Raw genomic sequence first — 22152 nt, 5'->3', positions numbered from 1 at the left:
GCCCAGGGCAGAGCCTGGGAAGTGCTGGGGAGAGTCCAGGGGAGGTTGGGGAGAGGCTGAGGGCCAGAGGAGGACAGCAAAGGTGGGGAGGGGTCTGGGGAAGGGGGGGGGAGGGTCTGGAGAAGTTGTGAGGAGCAGCTGAGGGCCCTGGGGACTGCTGAGGCTGCAGCAGAGCAGCCCCAGAGGGGATCTGAGCAATGCTCAGCAAGAGCTCAAGCAGCTGTGGGAGGCAAGAGCCTGGGGCTGGCATCTGCTGAGTGCTGCCCAGGGGCAAGGGGCAGCAGGTGGCAGCCAGGAGGTGCCAGCAGGAGCAACTTGTTTGGAGGGTGGCTGCTGGAGAGGCCTGGAGCAGGCTGCCCAGAGAGGCTGTAGAGAGCTTCCAGCCCCCCCGGCCGTGGTGCCCCTGGGCAGAGCTGCTGAGCTCCAGAGGTGCCTTCCCCCCGTGGTGGGCAGCTCCTGGGGGGCCCTCAGGTGAGTGCCTGTGGTTGTCCTTGCAGCTGGAGTGCTCCACCTACGAGCTGGAGAGGCTGCACACCAAGGTGACCTCGCTCTGCAGCAGGGTGGAGCAGCTGCAGTGCCACGGCGCCAAGGACCGCCTGGCACAGTCAGGTATGGGCCCCCCACGGCTCCAGCCGGCCCCTGGGGGCCCCCAGCCGGCCCCTGCTGCCCGGCCCCTGGCCTCTGCTGCTGCTTCTGGCCGGCAGGGCCCCGTCCCCCTCCCACCAAAAGCGCGAGCTCGGCCCCCAGGGTGGGAATCGGAGGCTGAAGGTTGGGGAGCAGCAACTTGTGGCTTGCTTTGGGCCACAGGTGGTCACCAAAGGGCCTGCAGAACCAAGGATGGGTGGCTGGGGGCAGCCCTCCAGGAGGAGCTGCTGGGGCTGGGAGCTCTCCCTCCAGGAGGAGCTGCTGGGGCTGGGAGCTCTCCCTCCAGGAGGAGCTGCTGGGGCTGGGAGCTCTCCCTCCAGGAGGAGCTGCTGGGGCTGGGAGCTCTCCCTCCAGGAGGAGCTGCTGGGGCTGGGAGCTCTCCCTCCAGGAGGAGCTGCTGGGGCTGGGAGCTCTCCCTCCAGGAGGAGCTGCTGGGGCTGGGAGCTCTCCCTCCAGGAGGAGCTGCTGGGGCTGGGAGCTCTCCACAAACTTGCTTGGAGCTTTCCAGGAACGTGCTAGGAGCCCTCCAGGAGCTGCTTGCTGAAGGCCTTGGTGCATGAGGGGGGAGGAGGTTGTGTCAAGGTTGTGATTGAGGAGAAGACAAAAAGGCCAACTCCAAATCAAAGCTATAGATATTTTCTGTCTTTTGGTGGAGAACAGGGGAAAAAAAACCAATAAAAATACAAAGTTGATAGAATTTGGAGCTTCTCTGCCTCTGCTTCAAGGCCTGGGCAGGGGAGGAATCATAGAAGATGAAAAAAACCAAACCAAACCACCCCCCAAAAGCAGAAGCTCAGCCCCCAGGAGTGGGAAGCAGAGGCTGAAGGTTGAGGAGCAGCAACTTGTGCCTGGGGCAGGGCCAGAGCAGGGCAAGGAAGCTGGGGAGGGGTCTGGGGAAGGAGGAGAAGGCTGTGGAGAAGTTGTGAGGAGCAGCTGAGGGCCCTGGGGGGGTTGAGGCTGCAGCAGAAGAGGCTGAGGGGAGACCTTGTGGCTCTCAGCAGCCCCCTGAGAGCAGCTTGCAGCCAGCTGGGGCTCAAGGGCTGCTCCTGAGGACTGGGCCAAGAGGAGATGGCCTCAGGTTGTGGCAGGGGAGGTTGAGCTTGGCCCTGAGGAGCAATTGGTGCCCCTTGAGGGGTGCCCAGGCCTGTGGCAGGCTGCCCAGGGCAGTGGAGTTGTGGTGCTGAGGGCCATGGGGTGGTGGTGCCCTGGGGCCATGGTTGGCCTCCATCCCCTTGGAGCTCTCTCCCAACCCAATCCCTGACCACCCCTCAGCATCCTGGGGACATTGTGGTTGCTCCAGTGCCAGGCTGGAGACTCCCAGGAAGGACAGAAGGTGACTGAGGTTGGGCTCCAAGCTCTTTGATGGAGTCTCCTGGGGTTGCCCTTGGGAGGTTGGAGCTGCTCCAGCCCTGGAACCATTCCAGGTCATTCCAGAGCCCCGCTGGGAGCTCTGAGCAACCTGCTGTAGTTGAAGGTCCAGACGTGACCTTTGGAGAGCCTTTTCAACCAGATCCTTTCCAACCCAGATGTGACCTCTGAAGGTCCTTCCCAACCCCGTCCATGCTGCCCTCCCCAGGCACTACCCCACCCCCACACCACTGCTCCCCAGGGCTGCCAGTTGTCCAGGGGAAGGGCTGAGCAGTGGTGGCCTTGGCAGCAGGTCCTGCTCCTGGGGAAGTCTCCTTGGGAGACATCTTGGGAGGCTTCCAGAAGGTTTCCTGGAGGGAGAGGGAGGGAGGTGCGGTGGAAGGGCAGGGAGGGAGGTGTGGTGGAAGGAGAGGGAGGGAGGTGTGGTGGAAGGAGAGGGAGGGAGGTGCGGTGGAAGGGCAGGGAGGGAGGCACAGGGAGGGAGGTGCGGTGGAGGCACAGGAAGGGAGGTGCGGTGGAGGCAAGGGAGGGAGGTGCGGTGGAGGCACAGGAAGGGAGGTGCGGTGGAAGGAGAGGGAGGGAGGCACAGGGAGGGAGGTGTGGTGGAAGGAGAGGGAGGGAGGCACAGGGAGGGAGGTGTGGTGGAGGGAGGCAAGGCAGGGAGGTGCGGCGGAGGCACAGGGAGGGAGGTGCGGCGGAGGCACAGGCAGGGAGGTGTGGTGGAGGCACAGGGAGGGAGGTGCAGTGGAGGCAAGGCAGGGAGGTGTGGTGGAGGCACAGGCAGGGAGGTGCGGCGGAGGCACAGGGAGGGAGGTGTGGTGGAGGCAAGGCAGGGAGGTGCGGCCGAGGCACAGGCAGGGAGGTGCAGCGGAGGCACAGGGAGGGAGGCACAGGGAGGGAGGTGTGGTGGAGGCACAGGGAGGGAGGTGCAGTGGAGGCAAGGCAGGGAGGTGTGGTGGAGGCACAGGCAGGGAGGTGCGGCGGAAGGACAGGGATGAATTCAGCCCCAGCCCTGGGACCAGTGGTCCCCAGCCCCCGGCACCAGTGGGCAGCTGGGCAATGCTGGTGCTGGTGGCACAGCTGGAGCCCCATCCAGCCTGGTGGCTCCAGCTCCGTCCTGTTGTTTGTACCTGAGCTCCTCCAGGCCGGGCCTCAGGCCTCGCTGCTGCCCTGGGCTGGGCTGGCGGTGGTGATGGTGAAGGGGCTGGTGGTGACCTCCCTGGCCGTGCCCCGGCTCCTGGCTGTCCTCCAGGAGCGCAGGGGCCTGGAGGCCTTCTGGAAGCGCTGGAGAGGAAGGGCTGAGGGTGAGCTCCAGGAGGTGCCCCCCTGAGCCTCCTTGGGCTGAGGGCAAGGTGGTGGTGGTGGGAAGAGGCATCCCTGGGCGTGGCCATGGAAGGCTTCAAACCAAACCTCTCCTCCCCCGCCCTCATGGCTTCAGCTCTGCTTCTCTCTTGAGGGCCTCCAGCATCTTTGCTCCAGCCTTGGTGTCTCCCACAGGTCACCTTCTGGCCCCTTGTCCCCATCCCTGTCCCCTTGTCCCCATCCCTGTCCCCCTGCCCCCATCCTGTCCCCTCATCCCCATCCCTGCCCCCATCACCCCATCCCTGCCCCCAGCCCCCTCCATGCCTCCCCTCCCTGTCCTCATCCCTGTCCCCCTGTCCCCACCCCACCTCCCACACTCACCTGGCTCAGGGTCCCTGACTGTTGGCTCAGGGCCAGGGTGGCCCAGAGGGGGAGCTGCAGGCAGGTCAGGAGGTTGATGCAGACCCCCAGGCTGGTGGCCCAGGCTGGTTCCTTGGAGCTGCCATAGCTCAGGGCCAGGCTGGGCAGGTCCAGGAGGATGTAGATCAGGGCAAACTGGTGGTCAGAGAGGACAGGACCCAGGTGTACCACCACACCCCCCTGGCCTGACCAGAGGTGGGGCTTGGCCACCTTGGGCACCACAAGGACATTCAAGGCCACCTCAAAGTCCCTGCAGCAACCACAGGGAGGCTTGGGAGGGCAGCAGGAGCAGGGAAGTCCTCTAGGAGGAGAAGGAGAGGTGGTGGTGGGACAGGAGAGTTTTTGCCCTCCACCCCCAGCCCCAGGTGGGTGCTTGGTGCTCACCAGGAGGGTGCAGGGAGTGAGGAAGGGCCAGCAGAGCCTGAAGTAGGCCAAGATGTGGCTGCACCAAGGAGGACATCTGCAGATCATGGCTCTGATGTCCCGGCAGAACTCAGTGACACCTGCAGGGAGGCCAAGGGGAGGTAAAACCACAGCCGAGGGTGGAGCCAGGGGGGTGTGAAGGGGATGGAGCCAAGGTGGGATGGCCATGGAACCATGGTGGCACAGGGATGGAGCCAGGGTGGAGGGACAGGGATGGAGCCAAGGTGGGACAGGGATGTCCTCATGGCTCACTCCTGCCCCACCCCAACTCCAAGCTCTGGGGAGGAGCTTGGCCACGAGTCCCAGGAGCACCAAACCTTGGCCTGGTGGCAGCCAAGAGTTGTTCTGGGCCACAACCACCCCACTGGTGGTAGTGTCCCAGTTCCCCCAGGGGTGGCTCCAAGCTGGTCCAGGCCCCCCCCAGCTCCACTCACCATAGCAGAAGGCAATTCCCAAGCACATGGAGATGGTGACCAGGAGCAGCCCAAAGCTGGTGCTGAAGGTGTCCAGCAGGGTCAGCCAGAAGATCCCACCCTGGGTGGAGGGCAGGGACAAGGTTGCCATGGCTCAGGCCAGGGGTGGACATCACCATCAGCTCCAGGGTCCACTCAGCCTCCCCTGCAGCCTTGGGTAGAGGCTGGGGGGCAGAGGAAGCAGGCCCAGGTCATCCCAGCAGGGTTCAGAAGAACCTCCCATACCTGGGTGACCAGCAGGAGCCCCAGGAGGTAGAAGCAGGAGCAGAGAGCAGCCAGCAGCAGAATCTTCCTCCTCCAGCCCCGCAGGGCTGGGAGCTGCTCCAGGATGGAGGTGGTGATGACATCAATGGTCCTCAGCTGAGGGAGGGCAGATAGCAGGGGGGGTGTCACAGGTCCATCCCTCTCCCTCCACCTTGGCTCCATCCCTGTCCCATCTTCTTCAGCCCAGCTCCATCCTGGTCCATGCCCATGGTGCCACCTTCCTGCCCAGGCCAGGGGACTTGGAGCTGCCCAAGGTGACACTCACCAAGGTTTCCATTCCCAGCATGAGGAACATCAAGAAGAAGATGATGGCCCAGACAGGGGAGCCTGGCAGCATGGAGAGGACCTCAGGGTACACCACAAACACCAACCCAGGACCTGTGACAGGGGTGGGGAGGAAGGTCCTGGTGAGATGAAGGTCTGCAGAAGGTCCTGGTGGGCCAGGTGGAGCCCAGCAGGGTGGTGGCCAAGCTTGGCTGTGAGCTTGGCTGAAGCTCTGTGGTCTGATGTCCTCCACCAGGACACCACTGACCTCCTGCCCAGGGCCACACCTGAGTCAAGGACGCTGCCCACAGAGACCTCCTTCCTCCAGGCCATGTGGCCCAGCACAGAGAAGATGGCAAAGCCTGAGAAGAAGCTGCTGCAGAAGCTCCCCAGGGTGATGGCCAAGGTGTCCCTGTTGAGGAGAGCAGCACAGACCCGCAGCCAGGGGTTAAGGATGGGGGTTAGACCTCCCTAGGATCATTTTGATCCTCTCCAGACCTCAAATCCATGAGGTGAGGATGGAGACATCTCCACGTGGTTTAAACCTCCCCATGACCACCTTGATCCTCCCCAGACCTCACATCCATGAGGTGGGGATGGAGATGGAGACATCTCCATGGGGGTTAGACCTCTCCATCATCTCCTTGCTCCTCCCCAGATCCATCTTGGGATGTCCCTCTTGAGGAGATCTTCACATCCATGAGATGAGGATGGTGATGGAAACATCCCCATAGGGGTCAGACCTCTCCATCAGCAGCTTGCTGCTCCCTAGATCCATCTTGGGGTGTCTCTCTTGAGGAGACCTTCACATCCATGGGGTGGGGATGGAAATGGAGACATCTCCATGGAGGCTAGAACTCCTCATCATCACCTTGCTCCTCCCCAGCTCTAACTTGGAGTGTCCCTGTTCAGGACAACTTCACATCCATGAGGTGAGGATGGAGATGGAGACATCTCCATGGAGATTAGACCTCTCCATCACCACCTTGCTCCTCCTAGACCCAACTTGGGGTGTCCCAGGTGCCCCATGTCCTGCCCGCTGCTCACCTGATGACATTGGTGTCCAAGTAGTTGTAGGAGGCCATGGAGAGGAGTCCCCCAAAGCCAATGCCCAAGGAGTAGAAGACCTGAGAGGCTGCATCGCTCCACACCTGCAGGACAACAGTCTGGGACTGGGGAAGGAAGCTGAAGGGCTCCTCCAAGCCAAGGCTGAAGGTCTTCTCCAACCCACTCCCTCTGCTCCCCCAAGCCCACTTCAGGGGGTTGCCCTTATGGAACCCTCCCACCACAGGGTTGGAGCTACCTGAGCCCTCTGCAGCCTGCTCCAGTCTGAGGAGAGGTAGAAGCGGACCCCACCAAGGGACCCTTCCAAGGTGGCTGCTCGGATGGTGAGGATGAGGAGGAGCAGGTAGGGGAAGGTGGCTGTGAAGTAAAGCACCTGGGAAAGACACAGTGGGGCTCAGCCTGGCTCCAGCACCCTGGAAGCCCTTTGGTTGTCCCCATGGGGGTTGCTCCTCACCTTGCCTGAGGTTCTGATGCCCTTCAGTGTGCAGGAGAAGACCAGGACCCAGGCCACCAGCAGGCACAGGGCCAGAGGCCACTGCACAGGGCCAGGGGCACCGAGGCCAGAGCTGGGAGTCATCCCCAGGACCTTCTGGCTGAGATGTGGGGGACGGTGGTCAGCAAGAGCTCAGCAACCTTTGGCCACCTCCACAAGGTCTTCACCCAAACTTTCTGACCCTGGAGGTCACCCAAGGAGGCCACCAGCAGCCTGGGCTGGAGCAGCAATGGTGGTGGGCAGCAGGAGCAGGGCAGGGATTGTCCACCCTGGACCACCTCAAGTCCCCTCCTGCCTGAAAGACCTTGAGGGCTGGGGCAGGGCCAGAGCAGGGCAAGGAAGCTGGGGAGGGGTCTGGGGAAGGAGGAGAAGGCTGTGGAGAAGTTGTGAGGAGCAGCTGAGGGCCCTGGGGGGGTTGAGGCTGCAGCAGAGGAGGCTGAGGGGAGACCTTGTGGCTCTCTGCAGCTCCCTGAGAGCAGCTTGCAGCCAGCTGGGGCTCAAGGGCTGCTCCTGAGGGCTGGGCCAAGAGGAGATGGCCTCAGGTTGTGGCAGGGGAGGTTGAGCTTGGCCCTGAGGAGCAATTGGTGCCCCTTGAGGGGTGCCCAGGCCTGTGGCAGGCTGTCCAGGGCAGGGGTGGAGTCCCCATGGCTGGAGGGGTTGGGAAGCTGTGGAGCTGTGGTGCTGAGGGCCATGGGGTGGTGGTGCCCTGGGGCCATGGTTGGCCTCCATCCCCTTGGAGCTCTCTCCCAACCCATTCCCTGACCACCCCTCAGCATCTTGGGGACATTGTGGTTGCTCCAGTGCCAGGCTGGAGACTCCCAAGAAGGACAGAAGGTGACTGAGGTTGGGCTCCAAGCTCTTTGATGGAGTCTCCTGGGATTGCCCTTGGGAGGTTGGAGCTGCTCCAGCCCTGGGACCATTCCAGGTCATTCCAGAGCCCCACTGGGAGCTCTGAGCAACCTGCTCTGGTTGAAGGTCCCAGTGTCACCTTTGGAGAGCCTTTCTAACCCTGATGTGACCTCTGACAGTCCTTCCCAACCCAGCTGTGAGCTTTGAGGTGGACCTGGGGAGCTGGAGCCTGGTTGGGCCTCCAGCCACAGCCCAAGGGTCCCACCCAGGGACTTACTTCCAGAAGACCTCACTGGCGCTGGGCCCTGCTGTCCTCTCCGAGGCGTTCTGCAGCACAACAACCCCTGGCAGGTCACCACCTCCACCACTGCCACCAGCCCTGGGGGCCCTCGTGGCCACCAGCTCCACCCAAACCCCCTCCCATCCCCTGCAGGCCAAGCTGCTCCCACAGGAGACCACCTGCCACAGCCAGGACGTGAGGATGGAGATGGAGACATCTCCACGGGGGTTAAACCTCCCTAGGATCATCTTGATCCTCTCCAGATCCACCTTGGGGTGTCCCTGTTGAGGACAACCTCACAGTCATGAGGTGAGGATGGAGATGGAGACATCTCCACGGGGGTTAGACCTCCCCAGGATCATCTTGATCCTTCCCAGACCCCAGCCTGCTCCTCCTGGGGTGAGGTCCTGCCCTCCAGACCAGGTTCCACAAGGCTGGGGGAGGTCCAAGCACCAACCTGGCAGCTGTCCACGGCCCCTGGAGCACCACAGGCCCAGGGCAGAGGGTTCTGGAAGGAGGAGCCCAGGTAGAAGAGAGCCCAAGCCAGGATGACATTGGAGTAGAGGGACACCAAGGAGGCCACCACCAGCATGGCCACACCAACGCCTGCAGCAGGAGGGGGGGAGTCAGAAAAGGGTCAACCCCACATGGACCTCTGGTCCTGACCTACCACCACAATCAACCTACCAACCACCATGGTTAACCTACCAATCCCCATGGCCAGCCTTCCACCATGGCCAACCTTCCACCATGACCATCTTGCACCATAGCCAACCTTCCACCATGGCCAACCTCCCTCCATGGCCAACCTCCCTCCATGGCCAACCTTCCACCATGACCATCTTGCACCATGGCCAACCTTCAAGCATGACCAACTTTCCACCAAGACCATCTTCCATCATGACCAACCAACCAACCACCGCAGGTGGCCCCAGGTAGCTCCTGGTGGCCCCAGCAGCTGCAGGACCAGGCAGGAGAAGTGTTCCCAGCCCCAACCCTACCTTTCAGGAGAGGACAACACTTCCAGACTGTGATGGGTCCAGCAGCTCCATAGTGTCCCAAGCTCAGTTCCATCAGGAACAGAGGCAACCCCACCAGGAGCAGCAGCAGGAGGTAAGGGATGAAGAAGACTCCTTGGGAGGAAGGAAGGAGAAGTCAAGTTGAGCAGCACCACCTTCTGGAGCTCACATCTTCAGGGCTTAGAGCCATGGGTGGGGGATGGGTGGCCAAGGAGGATACCAAGCAGAGCAGGAGAGGTTGCAGCCATCCGAGGAGGACCTTCCCCATGGAGGAGGAGGAGGCCAAGAGTGGGAGGTTGAGGTGGGAGCTGCTGGGATCTCAGGGGCTTGGGAGTGGGTAGAGATGCTGAGAGGTCCTCAGGGATGTGGGAAGGTCATAGGTGAGGGATCCTCATCCCATGGGTTGGTTGTGGCTGAGAGAATCTCATCCCAGGAGATGGTCATGGATGAAGGATCTTCAGCCCATGGGATACTCAGGGACCTGGGGTCCTCATCCCTTCTGGCAGGGAGAGCCCAACCCTGCCCCCAGGCTTGCAGCTGTGGGCTCCCCAGTGCCCAGCCCAGGGGCAAATCCCTGCCCTGCTCCTGCTGCCCACACCATTGCTGCTGCTGCCCAGGCTGCTGCTGCCCTCCTTGGTCCCTGCTGGAGCTGTTCCAAGGCTCTCTGCTGGCTCCCATCCATAGGACCTTTGAGCAGTTCTGGGAAGCTCCTGGATGGGAAGTCCCTGGGCAGGGCTCTGCTGAGCTTTGTCCCTTGGGGCAGAGCTGGGTTGGGTGCTGCAGATGCTATGTCCTGAGGTGGGGCTGCCTCAGGACCCTCCTGGGGAGGCCTCTCCTCCATCCTGAGGAGCAGACAGGGGAGGAGAAATGAGGTCCTTGCTCCAAGAAGGTCCTTGAGGGCTGGGGCAGGGCCAGAGCAGGGCAAGGAAGCTGGGGAGGGGTCTGGGGAAGGAGGAGAAGGCTGTGGAGAAGTTGTGAGGAGCAGCTGAGGGAGCTGGGGGGGTTGAGGCTGCAGCAGAGGAGGCTGAGGGGAGACCTTGTGGCTCTCTGCAGCTCCCTGAGAGCAGCTTGCAGCCAGCTGGGGCTCAAGGGCTGCTCCTGAGGGCTGGGCCAAGAGGAGATGGCCTCAGGTTGTGGCAGGGGAGGTTGAGCTTGGCCCTGAGGAGCAATTGGTGCCCCTTGAGGGGTGCCCAGGCCTGTGGCAGGCTGCCCAGGGCAGTGGTGGAGTGCCCATGGCTGGAGGGGTTGGGAAGCTGTGGTGCTGGGGCAGTGCTGGGCTCCATGGTTGGCCTCCATCACCTTGGAGCTCTTCTCCAACCCAACCCATCCCAACTCATTCCATGACAGGCTGGAGCTGAAGGCTGCTCCAACCTCACCCTAGAGCCAACCACACCTCTGGCCTGCATGGCCCAACCCCAGAAGACATCCCCCAGAAGCCCCAGGGGAGGCTGCAACCTTCTCTGTGGTCCTCATGGTGGAATTCATGTAGTGGTCTCCAGCTGAGCACCACAAGACCCCCACCCCAAACCCCACCCAGCTCTTGGAGAAGACAGCCCCTTAGGCACCACCATTTTGTCCCTCCCCATCTCCTAGTGCTCTTGGCTTGCCCTCTGGAGGTTGGAGCAGTTCCTAGAGGTCCTCCTCCACCCACCTGGACCTCCAGCAGGGCCTCACCTCCTCCATTGCGGTAGCACAGGTAGGGGAAGCGCCAGATGGTGCCCAGCCCCAGGACGTGGCCCAGGGTGGTGACCAGCACCTGGCATCTTCCAGCACTGGTCATCTGTGGTGGGCTGGAGGCCAAGATCTCATCAGCTTGGGGTTGTGGTCCTGGCCAGGGCTGGTTGGTGGGGCCAGCAGTAGGACCTTCCAGCTGGGAGGTGTGGAATGGTGGAGAGGTGGTTGGAGCATCCAGCTGGAAGATGTTGACCCCTGGAGAGGTGGTTGGAGCATCCAGCTGGAAGATGTTGACCCCTGGAGAGGTGGTTGGAGCATCCAGCTGGAAGATGTTGACCTCTGGAGAGGTGGTTGGAGCATCCAGCTGGAAGATGTTGACCCCTGGAGAGGTGGTTGGAGCATCCAGCTGGAAGATGTTGACCCCTGGAGAGGTGGTTGGAGCATCCAGCTGGAAGATGTTGACCCCTGGAGAGGTGGTTGGAGCATCCAGCTGGAAGATGTTCACCTCAGGAGAGGCCTTTGGACCTTCCAGCTGGAAGATGTTCACCTCAGGAGAGGCCTTTGGACCATCCATCTGGAAGATGTTCACCTCAGGAGAGGCCTTTGGACCATCCATCTGGAAGATGTTGACCTGTGGATGGAAGGGAGTCATCAGGAACCAGTTGGTTGCATCCTCAAAACCTCTCCAAGGTTCCTTGGCCAAGGTGGCCATGAAAAACCATCTTGGTTCCTCAATGGCCTTTGGAGCTCTTCCAGAATCCTGCCCAGAGGAAGCCCATAGTGGGCCCATGGTGGTCCAGAGCTCCATAGTCCTCTCTAGGCTCCAGCTTTGGGTGGATTGATCCAGGAGGTCCTCTCATAGTGTGGAAGTCCCCAGCTGGCTTTCCCCCACCCCTCCTGGTGGGTGATGGACATAGGAGAACCTAAACCCTGCACCAGGTAGATCATGGAACAGGTTGGATTGTAGAAGACCTTGAAGGTGATGGAGGCCAAGCATGGCCCCAGCAGAGCCCCAGGGCACCAGCACCCCATGGAGAGGCTCTGGTGACCCAAAAGCACCTGGAGAAGCTCTGGTGACCCAGAACCTCTTGGAGAAGCTCTGGTGACCCAGGACCCCCTGGACAAGCTTTGGTGACCCAAAAGCACCTGGAGAAGCTCTGGAGACCCAAAAGCACCTGGAGAAGCTCTGGTGACCCAGAACCCCCTGGACAAGCTCTGGTGACCCAAAAGCACCTGGAGAAGCCCTGGTGACCCAGAACCCCCTGGACAAGCTCTGGTGACCCAAAAGCACCTGGACAAGCTCTGGTGACCCAGAACCCATTGGAGAAGCCCTGGTGACCCAGAAGCAGCTGGAGAAGCTCTTGTGACCCAGAACCCATTGGAGAAGCCCTGGTGACCCAGAAGCAGCTGGAGAAGCTCTGGTGACCCAGAACCCATTGGAGAAGCCCTGGTGACCCAAAAGCACCTGGAGAAGCTCTGGTGACCCAGGACCCCCTGGACAAGCTCTGGTGACCCAAAAGCACCTGGAGAAGCTCTGGAGACCCAGAACCTCTTGGAGAAGCTCTGGTGACCCAGGACTCCCTGGACAAGCTCTGCTGACCCAAAAGCACCTGGAGAAGCTCTGGTGACCCAAAAGCACCTGGAGAAGCTCTGGTGACCCAGAACCCCCTGGACAAGCTCTGGTGACCCAAAAGCACCTGGAGAAGCTCTGGTGACCCAGAACCCATTGGAGAAGCCCTGGTGACCCAGAAGCAGCTGGAGAAGCTCTTGTGACCCAGAACCCATTGGAGAAGCCCTGGTGACCCAGAAGCAGCTGGAGAAGCTGTGGTGACCCAGAACCCCTTGAAGAAGCTCTGGTGCCCCCCACCCACCACACCCATGGCTCCCTGCAAGTGGCTTCCTGGCTGGAATGGGGCTGGGAATGATGACCTCCAGATGGGAGGTCCTGCAGCATGGGGGACAAGCAAGGTCAAGGAGATAAAAGTCCCTCAGGTCCTACCTTGGCCTCTGTTGGGGTGCTGCTGGTGGTGGTTGGTGGCCCTGGCATGCAGAGGTGCCCTGAGCCCGGCATTTCCTGCTGGGTGGCATCAGGAGGAGGGAGGGACAGAAAGTGACAAACTTTGCTCCCCTGTGCCACCTGCAGCTCCACCCCAAGGCAAGGTCTGGGAGCTGCTGAAATGAGATCCTCCAAAGGCCTCTCAGAAGCCACAGCTTCAGACCTGATGGTTCAAGGAGAAGGAGAGAAGGAGGAGGAGAGGAGGAGGAGAAGAAGGAGAAGGGGACAGGGAAGGAGAAAAAGGAGAAAGGAGGAGAAGGAGAAAGGAGAAGGAGGAGAAGGAGAAAGGAGGAGAAGGAGAAAGAAGGAGGAGAAGGAGAAAGAAGGAGGAGAAGGAGAAAGGAGGAGAAGGAGGGGAAGGAGAAAGGAGGAGAAGGGGAGGAAGGAGAAAGGAGGAGAAGGAGAAAGAAGGAGGAGAAGGAGAAAGAAGGAGGAGAAGGAGAAAGGAGGAGAAGGAGGAGAAGGAGAAAGGAGGAGAAGGGGAGGAAGGAGAAAGGAGGAGAAGGGGAGGAAGGAGAAAGGAGGAGAAGGGGAGGAAGGAGAAAGGAGGAGAAGGGGAGGAAGGAGAAAGGAGGAGAAGGGGAGGAAGGAGAAAGGAGGAGAAGGGGAGGAAGGAGGAGGAGGAGAAGGGGAGGAAGGAGAAGGAGGAGAAGGGGAGAGAGGAGAAGGGGAGAAGAAGTTCAAAGGATGGGGCAACCTTGACTTGTTGGTCAACCCAGAGCTATGGGTCCTGCAGTGGGGTGGTCCTGGTCAGCACCAAGCTTCTGGTGGGACCTGTTTTCATGGAGTCATGGAAAGGGTTGGGTTGGAATGACCTTCAAAGGTGATGGAGTCATGGAAGGGTTTGGGTGGGAAGGGACCTTCAGAGGTCATGATATCATGGAATAGGCTGGATTGAAGGCACATTCCAAGGTCATGGAATGTTTTGGGTTGGAAGGACCTTCAAAAGTCATGGAGTCATGGGATGGGTTGGGTTAAAGTCATCTTCCTAGGTCATGGAGAAGTTCTTCACCAGAAGGATGGGGAGAGCCTCAAGTTCTCCTTGGTGTCCTTCTGAGCCCTGTCCATAGCTCTTCACCCTCAAGTTCTTCTCCTTGGTGTCCTTCTGAGGCCTCTCCATAGCTCTTCACCCTCAAGTTCTCCTTGGTGTCCTTCTGAGGCCTGTCCATAGCTCTTCACCCTCAAGTTCTTCTCCTTGGTGTCCTTCTGAGCCCTGTCCATAGCTCTTCACCCTCAAGTTCTTCTCCTTGGTGTCCTTCTGAGGCCTGTCCATAGCTCTTCACCCTCAAGTTCTCCTTGGTGTCCTTCTGAGGCCTGTCCATAGCTCTTCACCCTCAAGTTCTTCTCCTTGGTGACCTGAGCTTTACTCCTTGTTTGCACCTGAAGCTCTTCTACTCTATGTTTTCTTTTACTCATCTGGAGAAGGAATAAATGGTGGAGCAGTTGGTTACTTTCAGGAGGATGTGGCTTCATCTCCTGGCCTCAAAACATCTGCAGGGCCTCCTCCTCCTTCTCTCCAGCCCAAGCCCAAGACAAGCTCTTGTGAGAGGTAAGTTTTGGAAGGAAACCAAAGCAACCAACCTCAAACTTCCTGAGGCTGAGCAATGCTGCATCTCCAGCCAGCACTGAGCCAACCCTGGGTGGACTGGAAGGTCTCCTGCTGGTGGTGGCTCCCTGGGCTTGGACCTTATTTGATGTTCTCCTCTGTGCCACCAAGCTGCCTCATCCCAACCGTTGGGAGCCACCAGGTTCCACCTGGGAGCTCAGGGCTGAGCTGAGACAGCCCCCAGAAAGCAAACCAAAGTTGCTTCAGGAGCTTCTGTTCATGGAGTCATGGAATGGGTTCAGTTGGAGGAGATCTCCAAGGTGATGGAGTCCAAGCATGGCCTCAGCACTGCCCCAGCACCAGCACCCCATGGCCCTCAGCACCACAGCTTCCCAACCCCTCCAGCCATGGGCACTCCACCCCTGCCCTGGGCAGCCTGCCACAGGCCTGGGCACCCCTCAAGGGGCACCAATTGCTCCTCAGGGCCAAGCTCAACCTCCCCTGCCACAACCTGAGGCCATCTCCTCTTGGCCCAGCCCTCAGGAGCAGCCCTTGAGCCCCAGCTGGCTGCAAGCTGCTCTCAGGGAGCTGCAGAGAGCCACAAGGTCTCCCCTCAGCCTCCTCTGCTGCAGCCTCAACCCCCCCAGCTCCCTCAGCTGCTCCTCACAACTTCTCCACAGCCTTCTCCTCCTTCCCCAGACCCCTCCCCAGCTTCCTTGCCCTGCCCCAGCCCTGCCCCAGCCCTCAAGGTCCCCCTGGCAGGGAGAGCCCAACCCTGCCCCCAGGCTTGCAGCTGTGGGCTCCCCAGTGCCCAGCCCAGGGATACAATCCCTGCCCTGCTCCTGCTGCCCACACCATTGCTGCTCCAGCCCAGGCTGCTGCTGCCCTCCTTGCCCCCCTGGGCACCCCCTGGCTCCTCTCCAGCCTCTGCCACCAACCCCCCAGGGCCTTTCCCACCAGGCACTTCCCAGCCCCTCTGCCCCCAGCCTGGAGCCTTCCTGGCCTTGCTGTGGCCCAGGGTCAGGTCCTAGTCCTTGTCCTTAGTGCCCTCATCCCATTGGCCTCCCCCATGGCTCCAGAGCCCTCTGTAGCTCCCTCCTGCCCCTCCAGCAGCTCAGCTCCCACCCAGCTTGGTGCCATCTGCAACCTGCCTGAGGGAGCCTCCAGCCCACACCCAGCTCAGTGGTGGAGACATTGATCAAGACCGGTCCCTAAGACTTGGCCCTGGAGAAGCTGAGCTGTGAGCAGCCACCTTGGGCCACCACATCTGCTCTGGGCCCTTCTGGAGACCAAAGTGTTGGTTGCTGGTTCAGCTCTCAGGGTGCAGGACCTGAAGCTTCCGTTGCGGTTCCTCCACTGCCTCAGCTGTATTGCTCCATACTGGGATGTCCTGGGCTGTACTGGGGCATACTGTGTTGTACAGGGCTGTACTGAGCAATACCAGGTTATACAGGTCTGTACTGGGGCATACTGTGTTGTTCTGGGCTGTACTGAGCCATACTGGGCTGTACAGGGCTGTACTGGGGCATACTGTGTTGTGCTGGGCTGTACTGAGCCATGCTGGGCTGTACAGGGCTGTACTGGGGCATACTGTGTTGTACTGGGCTGTACTGAGCAATACCAGGTTATACAGGTCAGTACTGGGGCATACTGTGTTGTGCTGGGCTGTACTGAGCCATACTGGGCTGTACAGGGCTGTACTGGGGCATACTGTGTTGTGCTGGGCTGTACTGAGCCATACTGGGCTGTACAGGGCTGCACTGGGACATACTGTGTTGTACTGGGCTGTACTGAGCCATACTGGACTGTACAGGACTGTACTGGGGCATACTGTGTTGTGCTGGGCTGTACTGAGCCATGCTGGGCTGTACAGGGCTGTACTGGGGCATACTGTGTTGTACTGGGCTGTACTGAGCCATACTGGGCTGTACAGGGCTGTACTGGGGCATACTGTGTTGTACTGGGCTGTACTGAGCCATGCTGGGCTGTACAGGGCTGTACTGGGGCATACTGTGTTGTACTGGGCTGTACTGAGCCATGCTGGGCTGTACAGGGCTGTACTGGGGCATACTGTGTTGTACTGGGCTGTACTGAGCCATACTGGGCTGTACAGGGCTGTACTGGGGCATACTGAGTTGTACTGGGCTGTACTGAGCCATACTGGGCTGTACAGGGCTGTACTGGGACATACTGTGTTGTACTGGGCTGTACTGAGCCATGCTGGGCTGTACAGGGCTGTACTGGGGCATACTGTGTTGTGCTGGGCTGTACTGAGCCATGCTGGGCTGTACAGGGCTGTACTGGGGCATACTGTGTTGTACTGTGGCTGTACTGAGCAATACCAGGTTGTACAGGGCTGTACTGGGGCATACTGTGTTGTACTGGGCTGTACTGAGCCATGCTGGGCTGTACAGGGCTGTACTGGGGCATACTGTGTTGTGCTGGGCTGTACTGAGCCATACAGGGCTGTACAGGGCTGTACTGGGGCATACTGTGTTGTACTGGGCTGTACTGAGCCATACTGGGCTGTACAGGGCTGTACTGGGACATACTGTGTTGTGCTGGGCTGTACTGAGCCATACTGGGCTGTACAGGGCTGTACTGGGGCATACTGTGTTGTACTGGGCTGTACTGAGCCATACTGGGCTGTACAGGGCTGTACTGGGGCATACTGTGTTGTGCTGGGCTGTACTGAGCCATACTGGGCTGTACAGGGCTGTACTGGGGCATACTGTGTTGTACTGGGCTGTACTGAGCCATGCTGGGCTGTACAGGGCTGTACTGGGGCATACTGTGTTGTACTGGGCTGTACTGAGCAATACCAGGTTGTACAGGGCTGTACTGGGGCATACTGTGTTGTACTGGGCTGTACTGAGCCATGCTGGGCTGTACAGGGCTGTACTGGGGCATACTGTGTTGTGCTGGGCTGTACTGAGCCATGCTGGGCTGTACAGGGCTGTACTGGGACATACTGTGTTGTACTGGGCTGTACTGAGCCATACTGGGCTGTACAGGGCTGTACTGGGGCATACTGTGTTGTACTGGGCTGTACTGAGCCATGCTGGGCTGTACAGGGCTGTACTGGGGCATACTGTGTTGTACTGGGCTGTACTGAGCAATACCAGGTTGTACAGGGCTGTACTGGGGCATACTGTGTTGTACTGGGCTGTACTGAGCCATACTGGGCTGTACAGGGCTGTACTGGGGCATACTGTGTTGTGCTGGGCTGTACTGAGCCATGCTGGGCTGTACAGGGCTGTACTGGGGCATACTGTGTTGTGCTGGGCTGTACTGAGCCATACTGGGCTGTACAGGGCTGTACTGGGGCATACTGTGTTGTACTGGGCTGTACTGAGCCATACTGGGCTGTACAGGGCTGTACTGGGGCATACTGTGTTGTACTGGGCTGTACTGAGCCATGCTGGGCTGTACAGGGCTGTACTGGGGCATACTGTGTTGTGCTGGGCTGTACTGAGCCATGCTGGGCTGTACAGGGCTGTACTGGGGCATACTGTGTTGTGCTGGGCTGTACTGAGCCATGCTGGGCTGTACAGGGCTGTACTGGGGCATACTGTGTTGTACTGGGCTGTACTGAGCCATACTGGGCTGTACAGGGCTGTACTGGGGCATACTGTGTTGTACTGGGCTGTACTGAGCCATGCTGGGCTGTACAGGGCTGTACTGGGGCATACTGTGTTGTGCTGGGCTGTACTGAGCCATACAGGGCTGTACAGGGCTGTACTGGGGCATACTGTGTTGTGCTGGGCTGTACTGAGCCATACTGGGCTGTACAGGGCTGTACTGGGACGTACTGTGTTGTACTGGGCTGTACTGAGCCATACTGGGCTGTACAGGGCTGTACTGGGCATACTGTGTTGTACTGGGCTGTACTGAGCCATGCTGGGCTGTACAGGGCTGTACTGGGGCATACTGTGTTGTGCTGGGCTGTACTGAGCCATGCTGGGCTGTACTGAGCCATACTGGGCTGTACAGGGCTGTACTGGGGCATACTGTGTTGTACTGGGCTGTACTGAGCCATGCTGGGCTGTACAGGGCTGTACTGGGGCATACTGTGTTGTGCTGGGCTGTACTGAGCCATGCTGGGCTGTACTGAGCCATACTGGGCTGTACAGGGCTGTACTGGGGCATACTGTGTTGTGCTGGGCTGTACTGAGCCATACTGGGCTGTACAGGGCTGTACTGGGGCATACTGTGTTGTGCTGGGCTGTACTGAGCCATGCTGGGCTGTACTGAGCCATACTGGGCTGTACAGGGCTGTACTGGGGCATACTGTGTTGTGCTGGGCTGTACTGAGCAATACCAGGTTGTACAGGGCTGTACTGGGGCATACTGTGTTGTACTGGGCTGTGCTGAGCCATGCTGGGCTGTATTGCTCCATGCTGGGATGTACTGGGCTGTACTGGTCCGTACTGTGTTGTACTGGGCTGTGCTGAGCCATGCTGGGCTGTATTGCTCCATGCTGGGATGTACTGGGCTGTACTGGTCCGTACTGTGTTGTACTGGGCTGTACTGAGCCATGCTGGGCTGTATTGCTCCATGCTGGGATATACTGGGCTGTACTGGTCCGTACTGTGTTGTACTGGGCTGTACTGAGCCATACTGGGCTGTACAGGGCTGTACTGGGGCATACTGTGTTGTGCTGGGCTGTACTGAGCCATACTGGGCTGTACAGGGCTGCACTGGGACATACTGTGTTGTACTGGGCTGTACTGAGCCATACTGGACTGTACAGGACTGTACTGGGGCATACTGTGTTGTGCTGGGCTGTACTGAGCCATGCTGGGCTGTACAGGGCTGTACTGGGGCATACTGTGTTGTACTGGGCTGTACTGAGCCATACTGGGCTGTACAGGGCTGTACTGGGGCATACTGTGTTGTACTGGGCTGTACTGAGCCATGCTGGGCTGTACAGGGCTGTACTGGGGCATACTGTGTTGTACTGGGCTGTACTGCGCCATGCTGGGCTGTACAGGGCTGTACTGGTGCATACTGTGTTGTACTGGGCTGTACTGAGCCATACTGGGCTGTACAGGGCTGTACTGGGGCATACTGTGTTGTACTGGGCTGTACTGAGCCATACTGGGCTGTACAGGGCTGTACTGGGACATACTGTGTTGTACTGGGCTGTACTGAGCCATGCTGGGCTGTACAGGGCTGTACTGGGGCATACTGTGTTGTGCTGGGCTGTACTGAGCCATGCTGGGCTGTACAGGGCTGTACTGGGGCATACTGTGTTGTACTGGGCTGTACTGAGCAATACCAGGTTGTACAGGGCTGTACTGGGGCATACTGTGTTGTACTGGGCTGTACTGAGCCATACAGGGCTGTACAGGGCTGTACTGGGGCATACTGTGTTGTACTGGGCTGTACTGAGCCATACTGGGCTGTACAGGGCTGTACTGGGACATACTGTGTTGTGCTGGGCTGTACTGAGCCATACTGGGCTGTACAGGGCTGTACTGGGGCATACTGTGTTGTACTGGGCTGTACTGAGCCATACTGGGCTGTACAGGGCTGTACTGGGGCATACTGTGTTGTGCTGGGCTGTACTGAGCCATACTGGGCTGTACAGGGCTGTACTGGGGCATACTGTGTTGTACTGGGCTGTACTGAGCCATGCTGGGCTGTACAGGGCTGTACTGGGGCATACTGTGTTGTACTGGGCTGTACTGAGCAATACCAGGTTGTACAGGGCTGTACTGGGGCAATACTGTGTTGTACTGGGCTGTACTGAGCCATGCTGGGCTGTACAGGGCTGTACTGGGGCATACTGTGTTGTGCTGGGCTGTACTGAGCCATGCTGGGCTGTACAGGGCTGTACTGGGACATACTGTGTTGTACTGGGCTGTACTGAGCCATACTGGGCTGTACAGGGCTGTACTGGGGCATACTGTGTTGTACTGGGCTGTACTGAGCCATGCTGGGCTGTACAGGGCTGTACTGGGGCATACTGTGTTGTACTGGGCTGTACTGAGCAATACCAGGTTGTACAGGGCTGTACTGGGGCATACTGTGTTGTACTGGGCTGTACTGAGCCATACTGGGCTGTACAGGGCTGTACTGGGGCATACTGTGTTGTACTGGGCTGTACTGAGCCATACTGGGCTGTACAGGGCTGTACTGGGGCATACTGTGTTGTACTGGGCTGTACTGAGCAATACCAGGTTATACAGGTCTGTACTGGGGCATACTGTGTTGTGCTGGGCTGTACTGAGCCATACTGGGCTGTACAGGGCTGTACTGGGGCATACTGTGTTGTACTGGGCTGTACTGAGCCATACTGGGCTGTACAGGGCTGTACTGGGGCATACTGTGTTGTACTGGGCTGTACTGAGCCATGCTGGGCTGTACAGGGCTGTACTGGGGCATACTGTGTTGTGCTGGGCTGTACTGAGCCATGCTGGGCTGTACAGGGCTGTACTGGGGCATACTGTGTTGTGCTGGGCTGTACTGAGCCATGCTGGGCTGTACAGGGCTGTACTGGGGCATACTGTGTTGTACTGGGCTGTACTGAGCCATACTGGGCTGTACAGGGCTGTACTGGGGCATACTGTGTTGTGCTGGGCTGTGCTGAGCCATACTGGGCTGTACAGGGCTGTACTGGGGCATACTGTGTTGTGCTGGGCTGTACTGAGCCATGCTGGGCTGTACAGGGCTGTACTGGGGCATACTGTGTTGTGCTGGGCTGTACTGAGCCATACTGGGCTGTACAGGGCTGTACTGGGACGTACTGTGTTGTACTGGGCTGTACTGAGCCATACTGGGCTGTACAGGGCTGTACTGGGGCATACTGTGTTGTACTGGGCTGTACTGAGCCATGCTGGGCTGTACAGGGCTGTACTGGGGCATACTGTGTTGTGCTGGGCTGTACTGAGCCATGCTGGGCTGTACTGAGCCATACTGGGCTGTACAGGGCTGTACTGGGGCATACTGTGTTGTACTGGGCTGTACTGAGCCATGCTGGGCTGTACAGGGCTGTACTGGGGCATACTGTGTTGTGCTGGGCTGTACTGAGCCATGCTGGGCTGTACTGAGCCATACTGGGCTGTACAGGGCTGTACTGGGGCATACTGTGTTGTGCTGGGCTGTACTGAGCCATACTGGGCTGTACAGGGCTGTACTGGGGCATACTGTGTTGTGCTGGGCTGTACTGAGCCATGCTGGGCTGTACTGAGCCATACTGGGCTGTACAGGGCTGTACTGGGGCATACTGTGTTGTGCTGGGCTGTACTGAGCAATACCAGGTTGTACAGGGCTGTACTGGGGCATACTGTGTTGTACTGGGCTGTGCTGAGCCATGCTGGGCTGTATTGCTCCATGCTGGGATGTACTGGGCTGTACTGGTCCGTACTGTGTTGTACTGGGCTGTACTGAGCCATGCTGGGCTGTATTGCTCCATGCTGGGATATACTGGGCTGTACTGGTCCGTACTGTGTTGTACTGGGCTGTACTGAGCCATACTGGGCTGTACAGGGCTGTACTGGGGCATACTGTGTTGTGCTGGGCTGTACTGAGCCATGCTGGGCTGTACTGAGCCATACTGGGCTGTACAGGGCTGTACTGGGGCATACTGTGTTGTGCTGGGCTGTACTGAGCAATACCAGGTTGTACAGGGCTGTACTGGGGCATACTGTGTTGTACTGGGCTGTGCTGAGCCATGCTGGGCTGTATTGCTCCATGCTGGGATGTACTGGGCTGTACTGGTCCGTACTGTGTTGTACTGGGCTGTACTGAGCCATGCTGGGCTGTATTGCTCCATGCTGGGATATACTGGGCTGTACTGGTCCGTACTGTGTTGTACTGGGCTGTACTGAGCCATACTGGGCTGTATTGCTCCATACTGGTATGTACTGGGGCATATTGGGCTGTACAGGGCTGTACTGGTCCGTACTGGGCTGTACAAGGCTGTACAGGTCCATAGTGGGATGTACTGGGTTGTGCTCCGCTGGACTGTCCTGGACTGTGCCTCATTTCACTGCATTATACTGGG

At 59.3% G+C, this 22152-nt stretch overlaps 1 protein-coding gene across 1 annotated transcript; it reads right to left on the bottom strand.

Moving 5' to 3' along the window:
* Positions 1-3165: 3165 nt before the first annotated feature.
* LOC104308969 (sodium-dependent proline transporter-like) lies at positions 3166-22081 on the bottom strand. Its single transcript, XM_054164857.1, has 15 exons — positions 22004-22081; positions 10540-11170; positions 8848-8979; positions 8304-8452; positions 7844-7893; positions 6679-6817; positions 6463-6597; positions 6207-6310; positions 5447-5571; positions 5161-5273; positions 4857-4991; positions 4593-4692; positions 4120-4238; positions 3697-3870; positions 3166-3297 (listed from the first exon to the last, which is right to left on the bottom strand). Exons 1-15 carry the CDS (start codon positions 22079-22081, stop codon positions 3166-3168), a joined length of 2316 nt encoding a protein of 771 aa, XP_054020832.1.
* Positions 22082-22152: the final 71 nt, after the last annotated feature.

This window comes from Dryobates pubescens, chromosome 10, assembly GCF_014839835.1.
Source record: "Dryobates pubescens isolate bDryPub1 chromosome 10, bDryPub1.pri, whole genome shotgun sequence".
Taxonomy (NCBI): domain Eukaryota; kingdom Metazoa; phylum Chordata; class Aves; order Piciformes; family Picidae; genus Dryobates; species Dryobates pubescens.
Note: the sequence above shows the minus strand (reverse complement) of the source record. Positions and strands in the feature narration are given on the sequence as shown.